A 22,493-nucleotide genomic window follows, 5' to 3' on the forward strand; every position below is an offset into this window, starting at 1 on the left:
TTCATTTTACACAGGACTAATTATATTACCTCCTTTAATACAAAAAAAGATTGTGAATATTAATTTTTATTATTCAAGGGTTTGAGGACAGCTCTCCTTTCTGTGCAAGACTGGTATAAACTGTATTCCTACTGCCCTTAGCAGAGTGATTCATGACCCAGTGGACAATTTGGTCTGATACTGCTCTTCAAGTTCTGTCTCTTCTTTTGAGGCTTGGTTAGGATAAAGATAAATATAGATTTGATTTCACATAATATTTACCCTTTTAGGTAATCTCTTCTTTTCAACCCAGTTTACATCACTGGCCCATGTCCCCTGCATCCAATGTTTATTTAGTATTCACAAATGTGGGTGTCCCACACCTCATATCACTTCTCTCCTCAAGACCTCTGTTTTACACTAGTCCTGGATTAGGAAATTACTGAGGCCTGCTTCAACTGCATGGACACATCACATCATTCCCATGGAGAACATGTAAAGGATGGGAAGAAGAAAGCTATGTACATTTGCGCCAAAACAAACCTGAGTCCAGAATGAAGGGGGTTGTGAAACACAAATTATGGCACACAGCCATCTACACTCAAAAACATACACGCGTTTATGCTTCTTCTTTTAGAACTATTTTAGAGCTTCATTCACATACACTTGTACACATCTGTATATTTTACTAGTTGTCTTATTGCTCCTGTAGGCAAGTAGGTTGGCAAACAAGAAAGTTGCGCAATTCCATGTGCTCCATCTTCCCAATGTCAACAATTTCTTGCTAAGACCTGCAATGGAAGCAAGGTCCCTGCTCCCTACATGTCCACACTTCAGAGAAAGCAACCACTAGTGATTAATAAAAGGATTCTCTTAAAAGCATCTCCAGTTGTAATTTCACCAAAATTTCTCCCTGCCCTGTTTATGGTGACATAGTATTTCAGATGAAATCTCTAGTCTCTGACAGGATATTTTGTCCACCCTTTCCATCCACCAAGCTCTTTTTTTTTTTAGAAATCTGTAGCAAATATTGTTTAGGAGGAGAGGTAACTGTCAATCAGTCTATGTCATTGTCCATTGTAATTGAAATATCAGACTGAACAATTGCCCTATGTATGTGAAGGTCTCCCACAAATTTAGACAGTCAAAGGTAGATCACAAATCTTATTTGCCATTGGCCTACTCATTTCTAGTAGTTTCAATAGAAATACATACGCTGAATTTAACAGGATCAAGATAGAAACTATCTCTCTGTTTACCACTATCTTCCTGTGCAAATATTTTAATAAGAAATTAAATGCATGCCTCTTCAAAACTACTTCTGGCTGCAGAGTTCTGACTCACAAGCCAAATCTTAGCAGAGATCAGAAGTAGTCTCACGTGAACTTGCAGGTTACAAAGACAGGCAAAGTACAGGCTTCTTTGATGGCAACGGCATGAACAGTTATTTTCTAAAGAAGTGCTGTAATAAAAATGTTCAACTTTAACTTCATTTGAAATATAAATATATCACTAAATATTTCCTTTTATTTGTAATTAACTAATTTGAAACATAAAAGACCAGACTGAATTTTATTTTGGATCTGTTTGTTAATAAAGTAGATTGAATAGTTAGGTTAATATATTTTTTTCCTCCTGAAAATTATATTATATATATATATATATATGTATATATGTTACTGAACAATCAGGCACATCAAATAAGTTAATCATGCACAATGATGGAATGACAACATTGTAAGGAAATATTTGTGAACTCTTCATTTAATGTACTGTTGTGTGCTACTGTGTTTGTAACAGGTTAAAAAATCAGAAAGTTTTTGAGTAGCGTACCAAAGAGTATTGACTTTGCTTATCAGAAGACATTTATTTATTTGCATTGGTCTCACACATTGAGATCCAGAGATTTTATTTTTTTTAGTTGTTTTGCCACAAATGACCTTATCCATTGTTTACCAGGGGAACTAATACCTATATCAGGCGATAAAAGTAAATCTACAACCCAACACCTGATGTAATTTGCACTTACTCTAATCTAGAGATGCTAAGAAGTGTATGCAAAATCACAGAATTTGCATGGCCAGTGGGGCTTAGGATAAAACTGAGGTTTTGATTCACAAGTAGGGAAGGTTTAACTTTGGACAGGTGCCCTAGTTTCTACTCATTATCTACCCACCCTGTGGCCATTGGTTGCTTAGGGATGGCTCAGTTGCTTTTACAACCATGGGCTTTTACAGCTGCAGGGACTACAGCTGTAAAATAAACAAAAATGACAGTGTATTTTAATATTTGGGGCTATAAATTAGCAGTTCACAAACTGCTTCACAGGTAGGAGAATTGTTCCTCCAGGCAGGCGTGGAAACTGCTTGGAGAAGAGCAAGATCAAGAGCAGAGGAAATTACTGTAACCACCCCAAGGCAAGCCATCTTTGCTGATGAACCAGAGCCCTCAACATCATATTCCAGTCTTTAATTCATAACATCTTCACAGAAAACTGTGAAAAGGGATTAGAAATTGTAACTGTCCAAAGGCAAAATTCTCCAGGAACACCTACACTAACAGATCCAAGTTGCAAATCCTGTTTAAAATAGAAAGTTCAAAAAAATCGGCTTGGGGCTGTGTAGATGACACTTCAGTGGTATTTGCAAAATTAAATTTTGTATGAAAACAGATACCTTGAGATCCATTTGCAGTGTGATTCAAGTGACACTGACCTGGAAAGATGTCAACTTGTGCACAGATTTCTTTTTAACTTTTGTTAAATATTTTCTTTTTTTTTTAAATAAAAATAAAAATAAATGCTAACGGTAATAATTCATCCTAAAGTGCTTAATAACACCACATCAGATAATCCTGAAGTGGAAAGAATTACTGATCAAATCCATGCTTCTAGCTCTCCCTGCAACTTTGACAATAACACAATGTTTTTTACCTAGACAAAACACACAAAAAAAAGAAATAAAGCAATTCAGGGGGAAACAAGCAGAGAGAAAAATGCCACTTGTCTCACAAACATGCAAAGAAAGATGCATTTTTCCATTTTCAGAGGATTTTCATATTCTTGTTAATGTAACTGATAGAATACAAATTTTCATTACAACATTTGAGCTTGATATTTTTATGTTATATATATATATATATATTTATTATTTATTATTTGCAGATGTCCAGTAAGGGTATAATGTGATGATTTTTTTATTAAACTAGTTTTGTATTCAACATATTCAAATTGGATTAACTGTCTTTTGCATATCTCTGTCGGGCTTTTCATTTCTTGTCAGACCTTAGAATACAAATTATTTATAAACTAAACTGAAAATGCACTTCTCTTGCTAGCATACGTTATATAATATATAATGCATAATATATAATTTGTAACTAATCTATAGCTATAGTCTGTATTTATAATCTATAATAAATATGTCATGTATTGTGTATTTTGTGTCATATCTGTTGTGCCAGGAGTGCTGGCAACAGCAGGTGCAGGATCCTGAATACAAAGTGTAAAGAGGCCATGTGAAGACACAGTAGTTCTCAGTCCTGAAGTACTTCTCAGTACCCCACAGGATGTGAAGTTCTACCTTTTGCTGAACTGGTAAGTAGGGACTCTTTGGTAATGTAGTAGAAAAATACTAAATATTGATTGTCAATGGAGGAAGGAGAGGAAGGGAAGCAAATGGCTGCTCAACTGATTACGCTAGGGGATGAAATGTAATTAATACTGAATGCCTTTTCTTGGCAGTATGTTGTTTCATTTAATCACAGCTTAAATTCAGATCATCATATTGAAAGCCAGGTGTTGAATCCCTGGTGATTTCTAGACTCCCTCAAAAGCCAATGCAGAAAGCCTTTTTTAGGGTGATATGAATTAATTTCCAAAGTTATTCATCTGTATCCATCGACTAAAAAGGAAGACTGAAAAATTACCATGGACACGAGACCATATTTTAGATAGTAAAGCATATGACATGGATCCTCTCAGTGTTACTTGTTTCACATTTAAATCTTTTTCACTGTACACTGATATCTGTAATTTTACATTCATAATTATTTCCAGGTCAATACAAGTATTTATCTCAATAAATTACTTGCATTCCAAAAAAGCAAAATTCCAAAAATGGGTACCACCAACAATGATTTACTATAACATTTTATTTGGTTTTATTTGGTTATATTACGTGATGTAATATAAAGGATGTTTTTCAGTTCAGTAAATGTTCAGCTGTACTTGTGCTGGGATTTTTACTTCAATTAGAATAATAATATTTTATTTTTTTTCTTTCCCAGTGGGACCTTCAGAATTTAAAATTGCCAGAACTTTCTGATGAGTTCTTAGACTTGGAAGAATTACAGATAATGGAGTATGAATCACAGTCAAATTGAAGGATTTTATATATTACCTTTTATCATAGGAAAACACAAATGAAATTTCCAGAATGTTGTCAACTGTTTTATATATCTGCAAGAAAAATTGGAATATTGTTTGGATTTTCTTTACTAAGCATACATAGATATGATTAAAATAACTTAAAAATCCTTTTGGATCTGCTGTAAGTATTAAATACTTCTGAAAACTCCCCATGTATTTTGAAATTGGCTTTCATGCTTGTTCCATCAAAATTGCTATAATCCTTTGTAGTTCTGCAGCGTTACTGGTACAAAAACACTAATTTGTTTCAAAACATGAGTACAAGAATTCCAGCCATCTAATTTCTCCCATTCTGAATTTTTGACTCACAATTTCTACTCCAGTTTATTTGGAAATAGATTTTCGTACCTTTAAAGTTAAGTGATATCTCACCTCAGTTCTTTGAAATCAATCAACAACAGACTTCCAAAGTCCTTCCATCAACATTAGGTACATTTTTTGGACAGGAAATGATTTTCATAAAGTGACAAAGTAATTTCAACTTGAGTAAAATTTAATTTTTTTTTCAATTTAAGGAAAACTTTATTTGTTTATTTATTTACTTATTTGTTAAATTGAGACTGATAATAAGCCCTGTAACTGTGGCTTTTCAAAACAGGAATTGATTAATCACATTATGATTTGTTGTAACAAAATCTGGTTATGTTTCATGGTCTGTGTCATTTATTCCTATGAAGTGTGCAAAAAAAAAGTGGCTAATTGATTTATCTGTGCAAATCACTTCAGTCGTCATTTCAGTCTTAATAATCCTGCCAGGAATGTGGTCTCCCATCAATCTTTTTTGCTTGTCAAACAGTTAAATGTATAGTCAGAGTTCAATCTATTTTAAAGTTTTTTTTTTCTTTTTTAATTAATTTCAGTGACTGACTTAATAAATGTTGGATTTCCATCTATCACATATTTTGACTCCAATGAATTGATTGCAATTAAATTACCAATGATGGTAATTATCTGGTGTAAGGATTGATCTATGAGATATAATTTAATTTATTGATAGTGACAAGGTACAGCTGATGAAGACAGAGAATTTCCGTCATTTTTGATAAAATGCAAAAGCCTAACACTAATTCTTCATAATAAAACATATCCCATTGTACTACAACATTATAGAGAGAACTTTATTTAAAATTTTTAAGGTTTATAAATTTTTAAGGTTTTTGATTGTTATTATTAGAGGTCTACTCTGTGGTCATCTGAAGAGTGGTATCTAACATATAAAACTAAATACACACATAAACTCTTTCATTATTAATATTCCAATTTATTTAGCATAAGTGTCCCTAGGTCCTATTTCATAGACTAGCTCTTTTGTCATGCTTGCAGCATGATAGACGCTGGTGGGTATCATTGACTTGCACCAGTTTAAAAACAATTCCAAAGAAAACTCAACCTCAATATTTCCCAGCAAATTCTATTTTCTAGATACTTAAAGTGTTAATATGAAGACTACATTCTGTAGTATATTTTTTTTCTCTGGCTCTTTCTAACATCAGTCCTAGTGAATTACACTGAGGTCAGGTCCACAGAGAGAACTTCACCTGAAACTGGACAAATGAATTTTACCTCAAATGTGAGCAAAGTTATAAGTAGAATATACTTATATAGAATATGAATGCAAAAATATATAGACTATAAGTAGAATTTCCAAAATTTAGGAAGCAATTCACAATGTTTTGTAAAGTATCAAGATATTACAAGTACTTTTGATATAGACATACCGGCATATGTGTACAGGGACATCATTTTAGCATAAGTTTTTTATGTAATTTATGTGACGTGGTTTGATACCAGCTGAAAGGCTTCTGATTTGATGGATCAAACCCTAATGAGGTGGTGGTTCTTGAAACAGCCAGACATTTCATCTAAAATAATTTAAAGATTTATTTTTGGCTCATTCTAAGGTTTCAATTCCCTAACTGAGAATACAGATCTTAACTTCAGATTTAAAAGGTAGTGCTGTTAAATAATTGTCCGACGGTATTTAAAAAGACATTTATCAGGATGAAATTAATATATCTGTTTACCACTAATTCCTGGGAATATAGGGAATCTACTGATGGCAGGCCTCTCCTAGCTGACAGACCTGTCTCAACCAGGATGTGAAAGTGAAGAGGTTGCTATTGCAATGAACATTGCAGATCTGGGGGTTAGCAGAGAAGCAGTGCTGCCACATCCTAGCACTCTGCTCATGCCCATGCTATGTTAGCCCTGGCAAGCAGAGCGCACATGCACACACGTATTCAGAACACTGCAGGCAAAGTGTCTTTACCAGGTGGTAAACAGGGATCATCACAATGTTGTGAATAGGTGGCTATAGCAGTTGACAACAGGATGAACCCAAGAAAGGCCAATAAAAAAAGGAAGAAACACCATTAGCAATCATGAACATTCTCAGCCGTCACCCAACTAAAGGTATCAGTTACGAAGGGTCATGGAGTTATTTTATCTATGAAGATCTGCTGTTATGAAGCAGAAACTGGAGTTCATTAGAAAGATAAACAATACTCTACAGATGTGAGATAATACTGTATGAATCAGAGCAATATAAAAATAGTTAAATAAGGCACAGGTATTTTCAAAAGTTACATATTCTATTGCTGAAATGAGTATATAGTACACATAATTTGTTCTAGTTGAGGATATGTATTTCTTCAACAGCAAATGACCAAAAAGTTACATTACCACAATTGTCAATGAAAGAATTACTCTTTTGTTTGTTTGTTTAAAATTAGAAATTTCACCAGTAAGACTCCAGACTAGAAATTTGGTTTGTATTTCGTATTCCATGGAACACTTGTAAGCATGCAAGCCTTATTTCTGTTCTTAGATCCTTCCCTATTCATCAAGTAAGTTTCTGAAGTTATGTATTTTCAACTTGCGTAGGCTAGACTGTTTGGGATGAATGTAGTACTTGTAGACCTGTAGAATTCCATAGGATGTCAATCTTTCCAGTAAAAATTCATTTTATAGCTTTTATTATTATTATTATTACTATTATATTATTAATATTATTAAAATATTATAACAATATTGTAATAATAACAATAACAATAATAATAATAATAATAATTTTTAACTCAGCTGTAAGATTTTCTGCAAGGTCATAAATGAGAAATAGGTTGTCATCTGGGCAGCCCTTCTTCTGGGATTCAGTTTAAAGCCCTTTAAGTGTTATAGTTTTAGAAGACAGTTAAAAATGTTTTGTGTGTTTTAGGTAGGTACATTTGCAGAAATCCCTTATAATTCAATTAAGAATGTCATTAAGAACTTTTCAATGCATAAGACGTTTACTCATGCTCTGGACTGAGACCTGTAAATACAGTCAAAATTGTATTTCAAAAGACTATATCATTATTTTGGTCAGTTCCAAGGTGAGCACAGCAGAGACCAACAACTTTATTTTTTCCTTTAACACCCCACTCCTATATTCTGTGGGAGACTTGTACGGGGTTTTGCAAATATAGAAGTGTTTTTACCAATTATTTTAATTTGGTAAGACTGTGAAACACCTCTTACACCAAGAGACAAAATGATTTATTGTGTTAATTTGCTGCTGGTTTAAATGCTTTATATTAAGTAAGTGTAAAGGTATTATCAGTTTCAAAATTGCTGGATATATTGATATAAAATACAGGAGTAAATATAAGTACTCTCTTCTTTCCTCTCTCTCTCTCTCTCTCTCTCTCCCCCTCTCTTTTTTTTCCCACCAGTTTTTGGAAGTTACCAGTGAACATAAGTACAACAGGATGACTACAGCGGGATAAAATTACAGAAGAAAAATGGATGTATATACTCCTGGTAACATTTATCTCAATGATATAATATAAAAAAATAATAGTAGGATATCTGTAATTTACTGAATTTAATGTGGCTTAAGCAGGATTTGCAGCTTACAGTTTTATCATGCAGGAGACTGGGAAAATAAATGTTTGTGTGCCAATTACACAGTACAAGTTGCTTACAGTCTTGTTCATTATTTTCTTCAGTCTTTTTTTTTTACCCAAAATACAGATGTTAATGTGAAAAGCAGGTTCTTAATTTTTTGTTCATTTGTTTTCTTCTACTGGAAAAAATATATAAGTAGGTGTATCATTCTGGCTACCCAAGGCCATCCAAAAGCTTTCTGTGGGTATAAGTCAGTAACAGAAGGAGCCATAAGCTGAGACAGGGAAATGATGACTTCAGACTGTGTTAGTCAGACGCCGATGCAGGAAAGCTCATAACAATTTGTTTAGATATTTTGCTATTAATTTAAAAAGAGAGGGAAAGGGAAGGGAAGGGAAGGGAAGGGAAGGGAAGGGAAGGGAAGGGAAGGGAAGGGAAGGGAAGGGAAGGGAAGGGAAGGGAAGGGAAGGGAAGGGAAGGGAAGGGAAGGGAAGGGAAGGGAAGGGAAGGGAAGGGAAGGGAAGGGAAAGGAAGGGAAGGGAAGGGAAGGGAAGGGAAGGGAAGGGAAGGGAAGGGAAGGGAAGGGAAGGGAAGGGAAGGGAAGGGAAGGGAAGGGAAGGGAAGGGAAGGGAAGGGAAGGGAAGGGAAGGGAAGGGAAGGGAAGGGAAGGGAAGGGAAGGGAAGGGAAGGGAAGGGAAGGGAAGGGAAGGGAAGGGAAGGGAAGGGAAGGGAAGGGAAGGGAAGGGAAGGGAAGGGAAGGGAGAACAATAAGAACATTAATAAGAACATCTTACTAGAATTCCTGCAGCTTACTGTGGAGCTGGAAGCTCCATGCCTCCATTCCCATCATTGGCATGCTTTACCTCCACAAAGATCTGCCTGTGCTGTGGGTCTCTGAAAAGCCTCTCTATGGTTGAGCACAATGAATCATCCACCACAAAGAGCCTGATCTTTTTTCTTTTATGAAAGTAGCCACAAGAAGAGGGCAAGCTGGCTACATTTTATGTGTTCTGTGTTTTCACTTGGATAATTTTCTGGATAGTTTGGACTTTCATAGATTTGGTGAGATTTCATTTGGTTTGATTTACTTTGGCTTTTAGGTGACTGGTAAACTCACTATCAATTTACCCTGAATATTGAACACTCTGGAGCTGAAATTAGGGTGGTGTTAATTAGCTGTAATTGGTCACAGAGGTGGTAGGGAATTCTGAACACTTTATTAGCCCATTAGCAAATGTGGATTCCTGGGCAATCAATTTTTAGGACTAAAATAATCTTAAATTATTTAGTTATGTGTACAAATTAAAATATATAATCCTGTTATGTGTATAAGAAATGCGTGAAATACATTCATGAATTATGAAGCCAATTAACCAAGTGCATTTTTTTTTAGCACTCAGGATGGCAGTAATAACAAACTGTTGCAAAGCACATATCAAACCAGAATTAATCTTTTTGCTTTTCTGGAAATACTGAGATTGTATAAAAGATCTTCCAGTGTTGTATGCTACTTATTGCATATTCACACACATCATATACTGCATAAGATTCATAGTGTCTTATCTCAGGTTTTTGTAATACAAGTCACCTTCATACCATATTAGAAATATTTCAGCTATGTTTATAGTTGTAACATGATAGGAATACAAACTTTAATTTTCTCCTCAAAGGAATGAATATAACACACCAAAGTGAAACACTGAAAAAATTATTTTCCTTCTTCTGGGCAGATAGAATAGAGGCAAATCTTTCAACACTGATATAATTCTTGGCTCATGCTTCCCTCAAATTTCACTGCCAAACTTGATTTGCAAATTCTCAGATGTTCTAACATCTGAACAAACTTTCTTACCCATAGCTATCAACGATGTACAGTTTTGCATGTACATTCCATAATGCGAGGTCCTCCTGCAATATTTTGTATCATATCCTGTACCTCCTGAATACTACAGAATATTATAGAATTTAGGATAATTAGGTTCTCAATGTATAAAATTACGCAAAATATATCTTATGATCTTTCTGTAAATGGAGCTTCACGTCACGTAAGTTCAGCTATCTAGAAGATGTGTTACTCTTCCTCACTTCTAAAGACTCCTTTTCAGACAGTGTATAGAGAGGGCCTCCCAAAAAGTGATTTACCACATCTAATTTAGAATGAAAGCAAGCAAGTAATTTTCATTTTATTACATGGGGGACAAAACTAATTTTGTTTAAATTGTCAAAGTTCCCAAACCCAATAGCTTACTTTTAAAAGAATATGAAACCAAAGTAAAATCTGTGTATTGGCACTCTCTAATCATAGAGTCAATATGAAGCTTATGCTGATAAATTACAAGGACACATAACAGCTACAATACAAATGCTAATACTATATGTATTTAGGAACTATTTTCCATTGAGATAATGAGAGCAAAAATGTTAATTATTCAAATAAGAAAACAATGCTTGAGTTAAAATTTAAAATACATCCTTCTCTGCTGAGGTCAATTTTGTGTGATTTTACTTAGCTCCACAAATAACAATGTGTAATCTCAGGGTATATCTGGGTAAAATCATAATTTACTGGGTTACAGATCCTTTATCTGCCAGAGGCTAGCAGCTCTGTAGGAGAATCAGGAGGAACAATTCTATGTATATGCCTCAGACACATGGTTTCTAGCCTGTTTTACTATGTTTACCCACTACTGTTTTCTGCTACAGTCAGATCTTGTGCAGTATAGTCATTACTAATGACTTTACTAGAGGGATGGCATTTCTGGAACAGAAACATAACGACAGTCTCCGGTGGGAGTCAGTAGGTCAGAGTCAGCCCCAGTGTGTAGGTGTGTGACAATTTACCCAGCTCTCCCACAGCTCTCCTAGCTTAAGTCCTTGCTTCTTCCAAACCTGGCAAAGGGCTGGCTCTGCAGATGTGCACAGTATGATTTTAAGTCATCCCACTACAAACTACTGTGAAACATATATGCTAAAATCCACAGGATTAATTATACTAATGAGTGAGTGAAATCTTGACTACAAAGCTCGACAGATTCACTCCCATATGTGAGGACAGAAGAATCTGCTCCATCTATGTGTGTCCACAAATCTCTGGCTAGGTGCCTTCTAAATATCTTATTCAATTCTAACAGAGGTTTTCACAAAAACATGCAAAACATGCAGTGACACAGACGTTGATCAGAGGCACCTCTGAAGCTCCTCTGGTGCAGTCACTCTCAGCAAGGGACTGTTGCCAACTCTGGATCCAGGCATATATATGACTGGCCATATATATATGGCCATATAGTCAAGTTTTGAAGACTTCCAGGTATGGAGAATGTGCAGTCTCTCTGGGCAATCTCTTTCAGTGTTGCACCACCCTCCCAGACATTTTTTTTTCCCAGTGTTCAACATGAAACTCCCAGGCTATTGCAACTATGCAACTTCAGGCTATTGGCCCTTGGTATATCACCTGATGCTACAAGAAAATAACCTTCGTAACTTTTTGTCACCTGCCGTCTTTGTAACTACCTTTTGAAAATCTTCAGGCTGTTCTTAGGACACTTCTCAGTTTCTTCTTTAGACTAACCAAGTTCTCATCTCCTAGCTTCCTCATTCATATGCTATGCATAATTCCTAAAGTTGAACTTCATGGAACTTCAAGTAAAGAAATAGGAAAGAAATTGGATGCACTGACTTAAGAAAGACAAGTGTTATTTCAGGAAAAAAATACATTGAATATACCATGTTTTATAGATTAAAAATTATACAGTTGAATACAATTTATTTGGAATTTTGCATTTACATTTAAAAACTGGGACATTACTTTTAATCATTCTTGCTAAACTGAGAGCCTTGAAAAAAACTATTTATTTATTTATTTATTTATTTTTTAGTGTAGGTTGTTCAAGGAACACTGTCAAACCCAAGAAAAACTACCACTGGGTTTTAGATTTAAGAAATCACTTTACAATATGCTCCAAATTCTCCTCTGTACAGCATAGCTTCACTGGAGGCAAGACCAAACTGTCGGTGGGTGAAAATCATTTTAATATTAATAATTCCAGCCAGGTGCTCCTATGTGAAATGTTCAGCTATTTCCATAGAGTTTTTTATGAATCAGTAGGTTTCACCCAGAAAAAAATGGACTGAGCAGGAAGTCAAGAACTGAAACCCAGGGGCCATGATAAGAGTTATGTAGCCACTGTTATATTGCTGGAAATACTGAAAGCAGTCTAATAAATCTAGGTTGGAAGTATCACAGTAGTTCCTTCTCTTAACATTTCACCACTAAGAGCTGATTTAAATGCTGGCTTAATTAATCACTTAGGAACAGAAATATCTTCGGGAAGAAAAAGAAATGAGCCCATGAAAATACTGAAGTATCATCTTTCAGATATCTCCACAAAATATGAACTCTGCAGATTAAATTCTACATTATTTTATTTCTATAGCCTGATCTGAAAATGTCAGTTTCCATCAACACCTTTGGGATTTAAGCTCATTTAACCATTACAACATGAACATCAGATTTCCATCTGCTTAGAAAGTGTCCTTCAGTTTTCAATAAGAATACAGATTCTCATTGCTTAATATTACCCTGAGTAGTATACGGAGCATGCATGAGCTGACAGACAATATAGGAATTACTTAGTTTAGGAGTTTTGTCTGAATTATACCCTGGTTCCTGACTGCTTACTGAAAAAAACATATTGAGAATATGATTGATTGATTGATTGATTGATAGTTAATATGGAAAATTGTGAACAGAATATGGTAGCTTCTCTCTCTTGGTTTACATCTACTTTGTTGCATTATATATGGTGCCCATATTAAAATCTGATGCCTGTTTTGGAAGGATGGCTCAAGAGGAATTTTCTGTTTTGCTGGGATTCAAGTGACTTCCTTCTGAAAACAAAGGCAGATGAGAAGTAAAAAATAAATAAATGAAAAGAGGTTTTCCATATATTTTGTCTATTTTTCAAGATTCTGTGTCATCTATTGATCCAAGATTGGTAGGCTTCTTTCAAGCTTTCTGCCTCAAAAGCTTTTTCAGTAAATCTTGAGGTCAATATTGATATATAGTAGGACAAAAATCTATGGATTTATCAGTAAATTCCAGGAAATTAACTTTGAAACATCAATTCAATTTGTTTTGAATTAAAAGTCTGAAGTATGAATTTCAATTCCTAGTTAATTATAGTGACAGATGGGAAAACTTTAAGTCTGTTCTTTAAGAAAGAAAAGGACCCTAATAATTTATTTCCTATTTTGCTTACACATTTCCCAGTTGGTTCAGCACACTTACCTCACTAAATTTTTGCTTCCAAAGTGGCTTGCTGAATACTATGCCCCCTTTAAAACACACAGGTAGTTTGTTCTCTATTATATATTATTGCCAGCTACAAGGAATAAAAATCAACTAGTGATGAGATCACTTTTATTCACCAATCTTTTTTTCCCTATTCTCAACTGGAATCACAGTCCTTCTACCACACACATATGCCTTGCCCTCAAAAAAACAATATATACACCAAAACTTGAGCTTGTATATTGAGTTTGATCAGTTTAAACTGGACTGAATTATTACCTTACTGAAGATATGGATGTGACTTAGCTAATGTTAAGGATCTGGTCCTTTGTACTTTTGTTTTTTGAAGACGAATTTAGGCTTAACATGTTTATAAATGATCTTTTGCATATCGTTTGTGATTGAATGGTGTAAGCAGGTATCAGGATACTCAAGGAAACTATGAGAGATTTTAAAATATATTTCAGAAAATATACATTAATAATTCATTTTATTAGTTTTGAAATAAATTTATATAGAAATTGCAAAACAGAAATCTGACCATGCATGCTCACGTACATATCATATTGCTGTTGACATATGCATTTTCCAGGATAAGGATGGGCTGCAAAATGGAGAGATTTAAATTATAAAGATGTATGAAGTATAAACTAATATGTTCTGACATTTCTCACTATATCTCCTCTCTTGGTAAACTCGGCAGAGACACTGTGCTGACTCCAAGAAGGCGAGAGACATGCATATTTACATAATACACACTCCTTAATAAATTTTTAAATTTTAATATACAAGATGTCAAACAGAATATGCTGAGTTTTACCTGCAAAGGCTTTGTAATCCACCAAGTCAAACATTACAATAGCTACTGCTGACCAGGTAACAATCAGAGCGACAACAAGAAGCCATGCTGCTGGTGAGCTGAATGTTGTCACTAGGTCTTCCGTAACTGATTTCTTGCCCACTTTCATGGATGATGAGGGAACAGATCCGTTCTTACCATCTATTATTGTTGTGGTCGTAGACATACGTCCTAGGCAAACAGTGAAATCAGAGGAAATAAAATGTAACATTTGGAGCCCAAAAATCAAGAATATGACTGATATATTGAAAACCATCTGTACTCAGAACATTTAAAATAAATGTAAATATTGCATTATTAAAGAGAGGCTCTTGTGCTTTCTGGAAGGAAATTTTCCTAAAGCAGGGCCACAATTAGTAAAGTTAATTTGGGAGCAAATTCTGTGGAATAACCTTGACTGGCCTTTCTGATTATTATGAGACATTTTTTAGTCTGCCACAAATAACAACAGACCTAGGAGAGTGATTGATGAAAGTATACAATATCATTACTCTCCAAAGGATTGTCTTGTTATGGGCTGTAGGCCAGATTCTTAGGTGATGTGATTAAGTGTACTTTCATGGACTGTAATGGAGTTAACGTATTTACGCAACCCAAGGTTTGGCTGGAATTCTGCTGTCAAGGACATATATTGATGGCAATGAGAATGTTTATACCCCATTTCATCCAACAGAAACACAAATGATTTGTATGTACAGTATCATTATGCTTTGTGAAGAGGCTTATAGCTGATTTTAAATATCTTTCTGCATAACATTTTTCACTTAATTAAATAATCTCCATAGAAGCAACAGTTACAAAGCCAAAGAAGACTTAATTCCAGAAAGCATAGGTTTGGACCTAGAAAGGTGGTAGGAGGGTGAGTACTAACATTAGCTAAGTAAACTGTTGATACGCATTAACTGTTTAAAGGACAGTTAACAGCAGTGACTTGATCTACTTCTTCTTGAGATATTAAGAAAAATAATTTCTGCACACAAACCATAATTATGGTTACTGGAACCTGCCAACATGTGAAATGTTTTCATATCACACCTCCTCATAAAAGAAAATGGTACGCTAAAAAATCTTGGTTGGTACTTCTTTTCCAGCATATGCAACAACAATAGTAAAAAAATATTCATAACTCCACAGTTAACAAAAGTCAAAGAGCATGAAATCTCCACCAGCTTAGTTTACAAATCTGCTTGTAACCTACCGTTAAAATATTCAAAGGTATGCTACATATATTCCTGGTCTAGTTGAGTTAATTTGTAACTAACTCTCATTAATGAGTATCAGTGATTTCAGCGACACTTGCACACACAAAGATCTAAACTTTCAAGGAATCAGGTGACGCCTGGTTTTCTCATAACTTTGCTTCGTACCTTGACATCACGTATCTTTGGTCACAATTGATACAACCTGTAAAGCTGATAATTTTCTAGGATGATGAAGGTAAGGAAAGTGACAGAGCTGCACTATAGAAAGGTAAATAAACTTAGCCTTTCACATAGAAAATGGCAAATAATCATTTAGAAACTACCACTAGAGCTAAGGTATAAAGCTGAAGACTTTCAGATGGTTGCCATCACAATATGTATGTAGCCTCTATTTCAGAATCATTATATTGATATTCTTGAAGAAATAAAGGACACATTTATTCTTATATACATATGCACCTATACTTATCCCCTTCAAAAATATTTTGTCTATTATGTAGTACATTGCATTTTTGTTTATTTCCCTTATCTCTATCTTTTAAGCCTGCTTCTGCTCAAGCATCCTGACACTAATCAGTGCCTTGCTTCAACCCTTGGGAAGCTGCTCTGCTAAACAGCAATGTCGTATAAGCAAAACAAGATTCTCTAAATTTAATCTTATTTATAGAACGTTTATTCTGCTTGTAAATAATGTCTATCTTCTGGGATGCAATTTGTACATTTTTTTTAAAATATAGTTTAAAATGATCACTGCTTCCATTTCTCCAAATACAAATTTTGGATCAAACATTTCACAGCAGGAGAGAAAATATGCCAAGTGACAACTAGAAATAAAGATCAGCTTACTGAAGTCTAATTCCAAATCAATAGCATTTTGTTATTCTACTGCATACAAAACGTAAGTAATTTGTGCATACAGCAGGTCATAAATGACACATCATGCCTTTTTTCCCTTGGGGATATCAGTCAGGGTTTATAATGTGTGAGAGGGAATAGAAAGGTACCGTCTCATCTTGATAAATCTGATTAGTACAGCATATCTCAAATGACATACAATGACAGATATTTGCAAGTTATAATAAAAGCAATTAAAACTCTCTGTGTAAATATAGACATATACGTACAAATATTTACCATTGAAAGGATCATATTCCTAGGACTGATGCAATGTAAAAATAGTTCCTTCTTATTTAGTACCTAACTTTTCAAATTAAGGGTCCTGTATGGTTTCCCTGGTGAAGAAAAATGTTTCTTACAATTTTCAATCTAAGCAATGCTGCAGAGACAAAGCTGAAGTACAATGGAAGGTTATCTCTTGCACATTTTTGGCTGTCAGTGTAGCTGAGTCAGATTTCCCCTTGAAAACACAGTATGCTATACAAGAAAATCAGTTATGGTCATTGAAGTGAGAGTGAAACGCTAATCACCCAAATTTGCTTGCAAGTCAAGCAAAAACCATATTATTGTACTGCTAGATGTTCCCAACGCAGATTCTTGCTGTATGAGTCAGGTATCTAAGAAAGGTCTCCAGTGTTATAGGTGCTTTAGGGTATCAGAGACACCCTCACTGGACTGGGAGGCATCATCTACAAGACAGTAACTTCTGAACTGCTTAGAGGGCAAGCCTAAACTACTGAAAACAGCAAATAGAGTTTCATGTATTATGATACGCCTCTGCCTCTATTTACTAATGTACACAAAATTCGCTGGAGGAGGTTATTTCAGGACTCCTAGGAGGGACATTGTTTGGTGCTACATATTCCCATGAGGTGTGGAATTGACACTGCTGTAATTTCTTAACTCCAAAAAGGAAAGGCAATAACACCAAGATGATTGCCCTCCCCACTATAACCAATCTACTCTGTTATTGCAGTGCCCATGGGTACAATCCTGATGCTTTTCTCTGCCTTGTCTTTGTTTTGCGGTGCCCAGACGTTGTGTGCTTTGTTGTCCATCTCTTACTAATGTTAACCTCTTTCCTAAGCCTGCAGTGATGTTATTTACACATTTAGACCACTAGAGGAGGAAGGGACCTACATATGGCCAATGTTCTTCACCAATCCAACTAGCAAGAATTCTCCTCTTTCTCTGAAAAGTAACAAAGTTGAGCAGAGCTCCTCCCCAGAGGGAGAGTGTCAGAGGGACTTCAGCTACCCATTGAGGGAAAGAGAAAGATGGGTGTATTTGCTGCCTTGGCTGTTTTGAAATCACCTGATGGAGCCTATCACTTGAGAGTGGTCATTCAGCAACAGGTTAAGATTCCAGATATCCTTTCCACCCATTTAATACATATTTTCTCTCCCAAGACAGATTTCACTGTCTGCATTACAGCCAACCAGAATCCAAGTCAGTTTAGTATACTTAGGTGAATGTTGCAGTGGATCAGGAGATTCATGAGCACTTTGGGTTGTGACTGCTATTGATTTTCAATGATGTTAGGAACTTAAAAAAGTTATATATAAATTTCAATAAAAAGATTACTCTAGGGATATACACCTCTGACTCCACATCACAATTTCTCATGCACATAGAACTACCCCATCAGGTCACAAATGTCACCTTTATCAACATATAAGATTTTATCAACAGATCACCATCAACAGTTTATCAACATCAACAGATTAATTTGCTAAATTCCAAACAGTTAAAATTCAGACATTCTTACTGTCACTCTGGTTTCAGAGTTGTCAATTAGGATACAATCTGAAGACCCGTAAGATTTCATAGGTATAAATAAACTTTGAAAACTGGTGAGAATGTTGAGGAGAATACTGTGAAACATTCGAAGTTCGGAGTAAGCTTGTAGTTCTGTCAGGTTAGATAAAATACCCTTTGTATTAGTGCATTGATGTCTCCTTAAGGTATAATAGGCATAGGAGTACATACATGGTTAAGGATGGGCACTTGATTTTGCAATTCAATAGCTAGACTTCCCACTACCCTAGCAGAAAAAGAAAAAAAAAGCAAAAAAATAGCACCCCTATTCTATATAGACTCATTCAAATGTAAAATAGTCATGTTCTGTATTTATGTTATTTCCTAGTTGTTTTATGTACTACAGCCTTTATCCTGCCAACAGCAGATTAAAAAAAAAAAAAAAAAAAAAGTCAAAATATTTAATGTGAAATGCTGTTTTAAGGATGGGTGTATTAGAAGCAGAGGGCTAGTCAAGCTGCTAGGAAAAAAGAGATTGTTCCCTTTTAAATAATAATTTTGTTGCTAGGACAATTCAGATGGGATGAAAGAAGCCTTAGTGCAATCTGCTCTAAATGAGAGAAATGGTAGATTTTGACTTGTCTGTTCTACTTCCCAGATGAACACTCCAATAAATAGGCTATAGAGTATTCTGGATTCAGGTCATTGATGGCTCCTGTTTGACCTATTCCGCTTTACTGGGAATATTTAAATACTAATTAAGAGAGCAGAGTAGAGAAAGAATGACTGTATAAATTGACACTGTATGTTAAGCACCATCTTGAGCCTTGGGCTTTAACCTGATGACCTTATCAATTCACCACTCTTGTGATCAGGAAGGCAGCAGTCTCAATCTATGGAAAGGGAGGTGCTGCTGGGACAAGAGGACAAGGGATTAGGACTCTTCAGTGAAGGACTGTGCAATGGATATACAATAATCTTCTTCATTTTTCAGGCCCAGCATAACACCTTTACTGAGTCCACAGACCTCTGCAGCTCTCACAGTAATCACTCTTTTCCAATGCAGGGAAAATGCTTTCTCTTGTTCAGGTGATACTTATGCATGACCATGGATTTCTCTTTCCATTTCTCTGATGTGGTCTCAGCACCTTTGGTTTATACAAGTGGAAAGGAAAAAGCAGAATTTCTGCTTTGGTTAATCATTAGAAGTTGGAAAAAAAAATAAAAAAAAAATGAAGCAACAATATTCTTCTCTGAAGCAGTCTGTTAACTTTTGCCCAGAAATCTTTTAATCTTTTGCCCCATCATACGTATATAGTCACTTTGCCAGCACTTTCATAGGCACGAGGAGTTGGAAACTCTACATTGGACTCATAACTTTTGCCTCCTTTATACATTCATTTGGGAACAAAATGCTGAGCAGAAGGAAGAGAGACCCTCAGAACCCATCATGAACACCTCAACAGAGAGCCTTCAACTCATTATTTGCACAGAAATCTACAAGACTAGCACCACAGGCCAAGAGATGCAGATACTGGATGATGAGTAACAGTGCAGAACAGCTAAGAGAAAGAGCAAGAGGAGTCCAGCTGGGCAAAGCACTGCCTGTTGTGGTTTAGCCCGGCTGGCAGCCAAACACCACACAGCCGTTCGCTCACCCTCCCCCCTCCCTCTCCGGGATGGGGGAGAGAAACAGGAAAGTGAAGTCTGTGAGTTGAGATAAAGACAGTTTATTAAGACAGGGAAAAGAATAACAATAATAATAATAATAATAATAATAATAATAGTAATAATGTGTACGAAATAAGTGATGCACAATGCAATTGCTCACCACCCGTTGACCGATGCCCAGCCTATCCCCGAGCAGCCAGCCGCCCCCTCCACCCCGGCTAGCCACCCCTATATATTGTTCAGCATGACGTCAGATGGTATGGAATACCCCTTTGGCCAGTTTGGGTCAGCTGTCCTGGGTCTGTCCCCTCCCAGCTCCTGCTGCATCCCTAGCCTGCTCGCTAGCAGGACAGAGAGAGGCTGAAAAGTCCTTGGCTTGGCGTAAGCACTGCTCTACAACAATTAAAACATCAGCATGTTATCAGCGCTCTTCTCATTCTAATCCAAAACATAGCACCCTGCCAGCTACTAGGAGGAAAATTAACTCTGTCCTAACTGAAACCAGGACACTGCCCCACTGTCCTGCTCCATACTGCCACTGTCCTGTTCCATGCCGTCCCCTCCCCAAGCAGCCATGCTGTCCCAGATGGAGCACACCATGGAGACCCTGATTTCACCTTCCGCAATTATGCAGGGGACAAGAACCACCTGAGCAAGGAGGACCTGTGGGTGTTGAGAGAGAACGAGTTCTGGCGCTGGACAAGATCATGAAGGACCTGGACTAGTGCCACAACAGCAAGGTTGGCTTCCAGAGATTGATCTTGGTAGTGGCCAGGCTCACCATTACCTGCAATGACTACTTGGTGGTGCACAGGAAGCAGAAAGGCAGGAAGTGAGAGCACCTGGGTGGTGCCCTGATCCCTCACTCCTGCCAGACCCCAGTAAAGCAGTTTTATACTATATAATATGGTTTATTATTTATTTATTTATTTATTTATTTGCTTTCAGAAATAGTATGGCCAGCAGGACTAGGGAAGTGATTGTCCCTCTGTTCTCAGCTCTGGTTAGGCCGCACTTTGAATATTGTGTTTAGTTTTGGGTCCTTCACCACCAGAAGGACATCAAGATACTGGAACATGTCCAAAGAAGAGCAACAAAGCTGGTGAAGGGCCTAGAGAACAAGTCTTTTGAGAAGCATCTGAGAGAGCTGGGGTTGTTTAGATTGGAGAAAAGAAGGCTCAGGGGAGACCTTATTGTACTTTACAATTACCTTAAAGGAGGTCTTAGCGAGGTGGGGATCGGCCTTTTCTCCCAAGCACCAAGTGATAAGACCAGGGGAAATGGCCTCAAGTTGCACCAGGGGAGGTTTAGGTTGCATATTTGGAGAAACTTCTTTACTGACAGGGTTGTGTGGCATTGGAATAAGGTGCCCAAGGAAGTGGTTGAATCACCATCCCTGGAGGTCTTCAATAAATGTGTAGATGTAGAACATAGTATGGTTTAGTGGTGGACTTTAGTACTAGGTTAAAGGTTGGACTGGATGATCTTGGTGGTCTTTTCCAGCCTGAATGATTCTGTGATTTTGCTCTCCTCCAAATGCAACATTTTGTTAGCCTCCACTTATCTAATACCTTAGCTGGTAAAGCAGGTGATTACAATGGATTTAAGACCACTTACTGTGTTGTATCTGCAGTCCTGGTATCCTTCAATTGACAGTTGTTTGGGAACCTGCTTAGAGCCACTAATGTGCATCATGTTTCCTATTGGATGAACATGATAATATGAGGGCAAGACTCTTCTTAACATTGATAGGTCGATGGAAACAGAGAAAGATCTTAAACAGACACATTCAGTTTGTCTTTGAAAGCTCCTCTCTAATCATTATTGGCAACAGGCTTTGTGAGTAGGGCAGACAGCTACAGTTCAGCCCAGAGATAGGTGGCAGACACCTAGTGTAGGTCTTCTGAATGTGAAAGAGCTTTTCCAAGCCAATGAGCAGAAATGTGACAAATGTAGGAAAAAAATATACAGAAAGAGCTGCAGTATAAATCTCTTGAGAATCTGACTTTCAATTATACCTTTTTTTCTGTTTCATGTTATATCCTAGTGTGTGAATGAAAGAATACAACTGGAATAACTGGAAGGAAACAACATACAGGAGTATCACAACAAAACCTCTGGAAAACTACTCAGACTTAAAAGGTAGTGTCTTTCCAGCCACTACAAGGCTTAGAAAGCTGTAACTGGACTGCCTGTGAGGGAGCATTTGCAGATTTATTGGTGACGGATAGTTATAAAAATGTAATATTCTTTATGAAATGCGGAAAATAGGGTTGGAGGTTATGCAGCGACCAATTCTACATGACAAAAGAAATAGGATAGAGATTATGGAATAGAGAGAGGATGGAGCATGAAAATTAACTGCACAACTGAATTCAGAAAAAATACTTACATATGATGCGGTGTACTCTTTTAATTTCCTTTGCTGTTATTATATCTGTATCGGTTTTATTTTTGATCAATAGAGAGCATCTGATAATCTAAAGAAGTACATTCTGTTAATCTTTTCCATTCATTCTCCAA

General features: G+C 36.2%; 1 protein-coding gene and 1 pseudogene across 7 annotated transcripts in view; one reads left to right on the forward strand and one right to left on the reverse strand.

Annotated features, from left to right (window-relative positions):
- Positions 1-19,442, reverse strand: part of TRDN (triadin) — a 212,909-nt gene extending 193,467 nt beyond the window's left edge. For all 7 annotated transcript variants that reach the window (XM_050710077.1, XM_050710076.1, XM_050710075.1 and 4 more), the window contains exons 1-2: positions 19,327-19,442; positions 14,404-14,613 (exon numbers count right to left, since the gene is read on the reverse strand). In XM_050710077.1, coding sequence (XP_050566034.1) covers positions 14,404-14,608 — 205 coding nt within the window. In that variant the 5' untranslated portion in view covers positions 14,609-14,613; positions 19,327-19,442. The remainder of the gene's footprint in view (positions 1-14,403; positions 14,614-19,326) is intronic.
- A 1,102-nt stretch (positions 19,443-20,544) lies between these two features.
- LOC118243857 (protein S100-A10-like) lies at positions 20,545-20,806 on the forward strand (annotated as a pseudogene).
- The last annotated feature ends 1,687 nt before the right edge of the window (positions 20,807-22,493 follow it).

Source organism: Cygnus atratus, chromosome 3 (genome assembly GCF_013377495.2).
Source record: "Cygnus atratus isolate AKBS03 ecotype Queensland, Australia chromosome 3, CAtr_DNAZoo_HiC_assembly, whole genome shotgun sequence".
Lineage (NCBI taxonomy): Eukaryota > Metazoa > Chordata > Aves > Anseriformes > Anatidae > Cygnus > Cygnus atratus.